At 57.8% G+C, this 8,621-nt stretch overlaps 1 protein-coding gene across 27 annotated transcripts in view; it reads left to right on the plus strand.

The window, feature by feature from the left end:
• The window catches only part of NCOR2 (nuclear receptor corepressor 2), a 276,099-nt gene that overhangs the window by 179,173 nt on the left and 88,305 nt on the right, over window positions 1–8,621 (plus strand). For 24 of the 27 annotated variants that reach the window (XM_025197842.1, XM_025197845.1, XM_025197875.1 and 21 more), the window contains 2 exons: window positions 6,535–6,665; window positions 7,626–7,798. In XM_025197842.1, coding sequence (XP_025053627.1) covers window positions 6,535–6,665; window positions 7,626–7,798 — 304 coding nt within the window. Of the gene's footprint in view, window positions 1–8; window positions 120–6,534; window positions 6,666–7,625; window positions 7,799–8,621 lie in introns of those variants that run through there. The other 3 variants (XM_025197938.1, XM_025197942.1, XM_025197849.1) reach the window with 3 other exon arrangements.

Consider the following 8,621-nt stretch of genomic DNA (forward strand, 5'->3'; position numbering starts at 1 on the left):
AGGTCACGTCCAGCCGGGATGGCAGGGCGGTGGGGAGGAGCCGGAGGCTCCGGGAGACGGCGATGGGGCCGTCCGGGAACGGCCGCTCGCACGAGGCAGAGAAGAGAGGGGAGTCGGAAGTAAGTGCCCTCGGGAGCGGGGGGGGAGTCCGGAGGGCGACCGGCTCCACTTGGCTCCCCGCTCGGGGCATGCGAACATCTGGCAAGCGGGGAGGGCTTTGCTCGCCATCCCGGGCTGCCCGAGAGGGGAGCTCGCCCACGGGGCTGGAAGGAAAGGGGGTGCGCCAGCGCTTTCATTTCCCCTCCTCGTGGTCGGGAGGCCGGGAACCTTCTCCGAAGGGGAGAGGGGAGGGAAGCCTTCTCCTGCCACTCCCGCCAGAAACCCGCGGAGGAAGTAAACAGCGGGAGTGGGAGGAGCCGCACCTTTCCCTCGCCTGGATTTGATCCATCTGGCTGCCTGACAACCCCGGCGGCCCCGGGGAGGGGGAGAGCCCCAGTCGCTGCCCTGACGTGCAGCGAGCTGTTCGTTCTCAGAGAGGGAGGCGTGCCGCCCCAGCGCCTCCGCTCCCGGGACCGGCATAGGAAGGGAAGGGGCCGGCGGCCCAGGACAGCGCGCGGGGAGCCTGAGCTTTGCAGCGGATGAAATCATCGTGACATTCGAGTCGGATGGAGCTGGCAAGGCCAGGCGGGCCAATCGCTGCGAGGCTGCCCGGGATCGGTTTGCAGTGTGGGTGGATGTCACGTTAAAGATAAGATAGCCGTGGGGGCGGCGGGGTGCAAAGGGGGGCTCCCTGGCTGTGTTGGTGTGCGTGTGCGCGAGTGTACGCACGCTGACCTGGCCTGGGGGGAGAGCCGATTGAAAGTGCGCCCAGCTCCTGGAGGGCGGGCGGGCTGGCAGCGCCGTGCTTTGTCGAGCTAATCCGAATCCGCGGGGAAATTTAGGACAAAGGTGAGCAGATGTTTCTCATTACCGTGCGGCCATCTCCAAAGCGCAGCCGGAGCAGCAGGCCCTCCAGGGAGCGAGCCCTGCATCTCGGGGCTCACGGAGCAGACCCGGCCCCGCGCTCACGCTCCCAGCGCTTTCCGTAGCCGAATCACTGTCGCTAAACAGCATGTCACAAGTGAAAATCAACTGCTTGGATGCAGAAGAGGGAGATCGGTGCAGTGGCGAGAGCATTTCAAGCCAAAGTTGAGCCCTTGTTCCGCCACTGGTTTCCTGCGTGACCATGGGCAGCTCACTTAACCTGCCTGCCCCTCCGCTCCTGGTCTGTACCATTGGGATCGTAGCAGCGCCTGCATCATGGGGATAACCGCCTCTAAGACAGTGGGACGCTGGAATGCCACAGTGACAGCGACAATGTGTTTGTCTGCAAGCCAGCCCAGGGCATAACTGCACTCCTGCCCTGCTGTGGAAGTACCTGCTGAGCCTCCAGAAGCTTCACCAGGGCAGCTGGAGCCACCTGACGCATCACCCCAAGGGAAATGGGGGGCGGATCCTGGGGAATCGCTTCCTGGTGACAAGGCCTGGCGGGAATCGGAATTGTGTCCTCTTCTCTGAGTCACAGCCAGTGCTAGGAAACACGCTGCCAGGGGAAGGAGAGCATGGATCTGGGCCAGGGAACGGAGAGGCCTCAGGCTCTTCTAGGTGTTCCCCTGCGGTGATTTCCACTCCTCTTCCTCTTTTTTTTTCCTTCTGTGTTTTGGAGGATCTGATGGCACCGGACCCTTTATTTGTCACGTGTCTTTGGCTGCCCAGCATTGTCCTACTTCTCTGGTTTTCTGGGGCCATCCTTTTTTGCACAGCACCTGTCACACCAGGGTCCTGGTTTAGACCAAGGACCCTGGGCACTACCACAATTGAAATAATAAGCATCAGAAGTTTCCACGTGCTCAGCGGCTGCCACGCTCTCCTCACAGCTGTACAGTACTGTCACACGTGCTGAAGCAGCCAGGATTAATCTGTGCTCGGCTCAAAGCCGAGACTTGGTGGGTTTCGAGTCCAGCCCATTGAATTCCACCAAGTCCACGCGCAGCGGGTTGGGGATGTGCGGCATTTATCATTGCAGCTGATCCCCTTGCAGGATGCTCTGGGTGTGCTCCGAGGACTGCGCTATGCCTTTCCTGTGCTGTGGATCCACGGCATGGGCCGTTACATCTTCAGGAGATCTGCTAGGGTGACCAGATTGGATGAGATGTTGAGCCAGGCGCCCTTTTGCAGCCAGGGGAAATGAACACAGCTTGGTAGAATCAGCGGTATTTTCCCTTTTGCAAGGAAGGGGTTGACAGATGCTGCCTGAGAGGGGGGACAGGGCAGCGTAGTCATAGCTGCTGCTGCCCTCCCAGATCGCCTCCTATTCTGACCCTCTCCAAGTCAAGTTCGCAGTATGGGCAGAGCAGTTCAGACAGCCCAAACTGCTTTGCACTTGGCTGGCGGGTGCTTAGTTAAGTCAGGGTCCTGTTTTTCCTTTGGAAAGATCCGGTGCAATGGAGTTGCAGCTGTCTCGGGGTTGCGGCTGGGCTGTGTGTATGTGCATGAGCATATTTCAGTGCCTGCTTTTGCTGCTTGGGCCTTTCCCCCCTCTTCCAGCCTCCGCATCTTGTCTGTTGGCCCCAGCGTGCTCCGATCATCTGTCCCGTCCCAGATGTGGTGCTGGGGAGGAGCTGCAATTACCTGAAGGATTGCAATCCACAGGTTTGCACAAGTGCAAAGACAAGAGGAGGTGAGGAGGAGGCATCCCCCAGGGACCCAGCCCTTGCAATCCATGTGTTTCTACTGCTGTGGCAGAGACTCAAGCCATGCGTGGATGTTTTCAAGTCTGAAGGAGCTGATAGGTGCCCGTGCATCTCAGGTGCTTATATACTGCCCGTCTCTGTGGTACCCGAGAGCCTCACGGTCTGAATGTATTACTGCTTGTGTGGTAGGTAGGGGAGTGCCATTATCCCCATGTATACAAATGAGGAAACTGGGGCACAGAGCCTTGCCCAGGGTCACGGAAGGAGTCTGTGGCAAAGCAGAGGTCAAGCCCATATATCTCCAGGCATCAGCCCTAACCCCTGCACAATCCTTCCCCTCCCTCCCTCTGATCCGGGGGCTGGGGTTCAAAGGGAAAGCACATGCATGAGTCCCGTGGTGCTCTCTCCCCGCACACAGGCCACGAGGAGATGCTGGGAGGATCTCTTTGTTCCTGCAGCCCGAGCAGGGGGAAGCCAGGATGGAGAAGGGGGGCAGGTGTGTCCCCAGGAGCACCTCATTGCCTCACCCTGATCCATGGGTTGCAAGTGCTGCTGGGAAACTCAGGTGGTTTGCTGAAGCAGCTGTCGCCGTTGCAAGATCAGGAGATAGTTTGCTGTTGTCTTGTCGCCATCCTCACAGATGCTTCAGTTTGGGCAGGAGGGGGCGGCCGTCCTCCATGGCAGCCCCTCACCTCTGGAGCCGAGAACTCGGTACGTTCCCCTCCCTGGAGCTGGAGCCCATTTTCCTCCTGCACACGCAACTTTGGCACAGCCTAAGGCCAGCTTCCCTGTGCCCACAGCCAGCCGCCTGCCCGCTCGCATGGAGATGAAGCAGATGGGCTTGTGCGACCTGGGTGAAGCAGGCTTTCTGCTGGCCTGGGTCCTTCTCCAGCTGGGCTTCAGTGAGCTCCCACCTGCAGACCCGGGAGCAGCTTGAGGTCTTCCTGCTCCCGGCTTTGGGGTGTATGCTGGGTTGGGGGGAGCAGGATGGGGTTATGGGACAGGTTATATCTCAGCCCCAGGACTGCGGATACCTTCATCTGCTGCAGTGCTGAGCTGAGAGTGGAGAGCTCTTGGTCTCCATTTTATTCTTTCTTTGCACAGCCTAGCACTGGCAGGTCCAGGCCTAGGACTGGGGCACCATGATACAAATGCTAAGGGCTTGGACCCCTCCAAGGGGCTGCTGCAGCTCAACCCACATCTGAGTCCTGCCAGGACCCTCCGAACGGGCAGCGACTAAGAAGCCACGTTCTCCCCTTGCGCTCAGCGGAGGGAGCTCGTTTGGGGAGTTCGGCTGGGTTGGCTCATGGAGAGGGACCTCGTGTCTCTAGTGGCAGCTGGCATGGCCTGGGTCACTGGGACATAACACAGCCCTGCTGGCTCCTTCCCTCATCAGCAGAGTGCTGCCAGGGTCAGAGCCAGAGTTACTGTCCGTCTCCGCACTTCTGCCCTCCGCTGCCTGCCCTCGTGTCCGTCTGGGGAGGGAGCCAGCACCTGGTGCCACGGGCACACGTCGTCTGCAACACTGGCTGCTTTTGCTCGGGGGGGCAGCGTGGCCGTAAGGGAGCAAATGAGGTGGGGACGAGCTGCTGGCAGCCCTGAAGGCAAGAGGGGCGAGCAAAAGAGAGATTTGGTCCTGCTCCCCCCAAGCCATTCAGCCGTTCTGTGCCCTGGAGGCACGAGGTGCTGTGGAGCTCGTGCGACTGCCGCAGACCTGCAGCAGAGGCCTCTGTGCCTTTTAATTGTATTTGGAAGCTGATTTTTAAGCCAAGCCATTTCCTTAAGTGTAATGTGGTGTGGGAGACCCCTCCTGTGAGGCCCTTTTGGCCATCAGGAGAGTCGCTCCTGCGGTGGCTCTGGGCTCGATCTCAGCATTATCCAGTGCCAGCTTGCCTGTGTGGCCAGTGGCAAACCTGAGCCGCAGTGACCTGAAGGGAGCTGCAGCCAGCACCCTGAGTTGAATGGCTGCCGGTTGCCAGCCTCACAGCCCCTTCCTCCCGTCTCTCTCCAAAATCACTGCAGCTGGGGTTTGGCATCCATGGTCAGACGTAGCGTTTTGGTACCTGAACAGCTGCTTTGGATGTGCCCGTGTCCAATGGCCAGAAAAGGAATCGGGCAAGGAAAGCTGCCTTCACATTTTGGGGGGGTGGAGGAGTGCTCTCCAAGGGCAGTGCGTCACTTCTCTCTCTGGGCTTTGACCTTAAGTCCTTTCATCCTGCCCCTATGGCGAGTTCACTGCTGGGTCCAGGCTCTTTGATGACTTGGAGCCGTTTCAGATGGCTGGTGGGAGGTCCCCGTGTTTTGGCAGAGAAGCGCTGGTCTGCTCCAGACACCTCTTGTGTTCCCAGGCCGGGGCTTGCACCAGACCTTCAAGTGGGTTGGAGAACTGGAGAGAAGCAAGACGGTGCAGAATCAGATCCTCAGCATCCGATTGCCACTTGCTTTCTGGTTAATAAGGATCATGTAAAATACCATGCTGCATCTTCCTAACCCAGAAAAGCGAAGGATCATGTCCAGTGTGGCTCACGCATATGTACTTACTGTGGTGTGTAGTTCTCAAGTACTTTGAGTTGGGGCCTGGAAGAGTAAGAGCCATTCTTGCTGGTCCTTCTGCATCCCGTATTTACAGCTCTGCAGGTCTAATTTTAGCCGTCATCCCCGGAGGGGGGCAAACATCTGGTGCGTGCAGACAGTGCCTCGCAGAGCTGGTGATGTCCAGCTCCCCTGCTCAGGAAAGGCAAGCACACTGCGGCCATAAAGGGCCCTCCTCACAGCTGCACAGCTCTCGGGCCAGGCTTCCCAGCATCAGCCTTTCTCCTGGTTTAATTCAGTTTGAGATTTCTTCCTATCAGGAAGCGGTGGAAGCCCCCATTGTTCAGGAGGAGGCTGGGCAACGCTGGTGGATTTACTATAGGAAATGGCCCTGCGCTGGCCGGGGAGCGGGGGGGTGTTATTAAATCATTTCCGCCTCGAATGTAGAAACAGCGTGCTCTGAAATCCATTCGATAAGAGCTAGAGGGAAGGGAGGTCATGGGGATCGGGCCTCCCCCGCCACCTCCTTCCTGCAGCTGGGAGGTGACACCCAGCACCATTTCAAAACAAGCCCTCCCCTTTGGGAATGCGCAGCGCCTGGCCCGAGCAGACCCGCTCGCGTTTCAGTGGGTCTGAGCGCAAGCTTCTGCAAAGGAGGGAGTTGCGGGGAGATGCCGAGCAGCATGTTGGGGCCGAGAGGTGAGGTCGAACCCTGGCCTCGGTCCCCTGTGCTGTTTCGCACCCATGAGATGCAGAGGCAAGTCAGCTCCCCCACAACAACCAGTGCGGTGTTTGAAACGGAGGGCAGAGTTTGTGTCATCTGCAGCCCCATAGCTTCCCTCCTGGTCCTGGGTGCGTCTCTGCTGCCAGCGGGCAAAGTCTCCATCTCAAGGAACCATGACAGCTCTTCCTGGGCTTCCTCCTGCCTGAGAGGGAGATAATTTGTGCCTCTCTCTCTTTGATCCAAGTGAGGAACGAGTCGGCTTCCCATGATAGGCATCAAGAATCTTTCCAAGGACTGTAATGGGAGCTGGACACAAGTGCCAACCAGCTCCGATCTCCGCATGTGGCCCTCCGGCCAGTGGTAACCCTGCCTGCCCCCCGCCTGCAGATGTCCATGCCAGGCTTCCAGCAGGCGTCCTCTCTCTCCCGCTTGGCCGCCAGCCCCCTCAGCATTGTGTCAGCGCGCGCTCGTTCGGATCAGCCCAGGTGCAGAGATTTATCCACCTCGACACTTTTCTGTTGTGCTTAATTGTCCCATGTTTTCCAGCAGCAGCAGCAGCAGCAGATGCCCCGCAGCAGCCAAGAAGAGAAGGATGAAAAAGAGAAGGAAAAGGAGAAGGAGGCTGAGAAGGAGGAAGACAAGCAGGAGTCTGAAAACGACAAAGAAGAACTGACAAAGTAAGTACATTCCCTGCTTTCTTCCCTTCCTCCCCGGCATAAACTTGCGTCGGGCTGGGAAGGCATCGTCCTTATACACCCTGCTTTGCTGTCCCAGGGTCCTGCGGCACGGGGAGCTGGGGTGAAGTTGTCATTGCTTTGAAGTGCATCTAGCATATTCTGGGCTCCCAGCCCTGTGTGGGGTGACCCCTTGGCAGGTTCCCTCGGCTGTGCTGCATGCCCCTCTCTCAGCTCCTTGCACTGAGTGGGCTAGGCTTGCTGCTGGCGAAGGAGAGAGAATCTGTTGTTTTATGCACTTCCCTCCTCCTCCCTTTCCCCTCCCCATCTGGAGAGCTCCCGAACCAAGCTGCTAATTTGTTTGCTACTGATTTAAACTCCATCCACCCGCAAAGCCGCTCTGATGCCTGGCATCGGTTTGTTGTTGCAAGAGATGCTCAAGCGGGCTCTGAGAACGCAAGCGGAGCACTGAGCTTCACCTTTAGCGTTATTGATGTCAATGTGAGATCTTCCAGATCAAGGGAGCCAGCCAGGTTGATAACTCTGCCTGCCTCCTGCCTGACACAATCACAGCTTAACAGGGAGCTGCGGATTCATTGCCGAGGCAGGTTGGCAGGCAGACTGCTAGCTGTCTGTAATGGGCTTAATACTTGGTTTAAAAGAACATCTGGCTTCATTATATGCAGCCTGCCTAGACATTTACCAGCAGGTCCCTTTCAGGAAGATAAATGAGGAGGAGGGGATGATAAATTTGAATGGCCCAGCATTAAACCTGTTTCTGTCAGGTCTCTGTGCGCGCTTGGTCCTGGAACTGCATCCATCTGCAAAAAGCAACAACCACAAAAAAAAAACAAAAAACCCCCAACCAAACCACCCCGAGCAGAGAAAGTGCCCTCCTTGCAAAAAAAGGAAAAAGCCCCTGAAAGAAAGAGAGTCCAATAGTAATTTCTCCCATCCACGTAGGGAGAAGAATGACGACACATCTGGGGAGGATAACGACGAAAAAGAAGCCGTTGCTTCCAAAGGACGCAAAACTGCCAACAGCCAGGGCCGGCGCAAAGGCCGCATCACCCGCTCCATGGCTAACGAGGCCAACAACGAGGAGGCGGCCACCCCACAGCAGAGCGCAGAGCTGGGTACGTAAGCGGCTGCATCTGCAGGGCATGCACGGGGCCTTGGGCTGAGGGTATGGGATTTGGGTTGACCCAGCAGGGACTGGGTGCAGGGAACAGTGTTGTTTTTGGGAGGTAAGTGGGAGCAGAGGTTTCTGGGAGTTTACTTTTGGTCCGTCACTGATCGGTTGGCCAACCCTTGGACATGCTCCTTCCCCTTGCTGTGCCTCTCTTTCTCCATCTGGCAGACGAGGACAGAAACGTAGTCCCCTGCGCTGCTCCTTGCCTTGGGCATCAGGAGCGAGGATTTTCTCCAACAACTCGGTGTTGCCCAGCAGCACTCGCCCAGCCAGATCGCCGGTGTTGCAGAGCTTCAGACCTGTAGCTCAGAGTGAGGTTTAGCCTGTTTAGGGCCTTGGATAGAAAGCCCTGAAGAAGGGAAACGTGCCATTTTTAGCAAAGCAATCTCCGGGCAGGATTGTCTCTCCAGCAAGTGGCTGATGAGTGAGAGAGCATCCTTTTTTTGGAGGCTGGCAGCAGTATTCCCTTTGTGTGCCAGGGGAGGATCAAGCCATGCCTGTCCTTTGGACTGCTGTCTGTCAGGACTCCCTGCTCAGCCAGCTCTCCTCAGGAGGCAAATGCTCTGATCCTCTGCTAGGCCACCCCTGCTGTGACAGGCTGATGCGTGCTGGCAGTCTGGCTGGGAATCACCCTCTCCTCCCTCCCCGTCCTGGTCCCCACTCGCTCCAAGTCCTAATGCACCTGCTCCCAGCCACCATAGCCACGTGAGGTGGCCCTGACACAGTCTGTCCTTGAGGTCTCCAAAATCAGCGCGTTCCCTTCCTCG

The sequence above is a fragment of the Alligator sinensis genome, unplaced genomic scaffold, assembly GCF_000455745.1.
Source record: "Alligator sinensis unplaced genomic scaffold, ASM45574v1 scaffold628_2, whole genome shotgun sequence".
Classification (NCBI taxonomy): domain Eukaryota; kingdom Metazoa; phylum Chordata; order Crocodylia; family Alligatoridae; genus Alligator; species Alligator sinensis.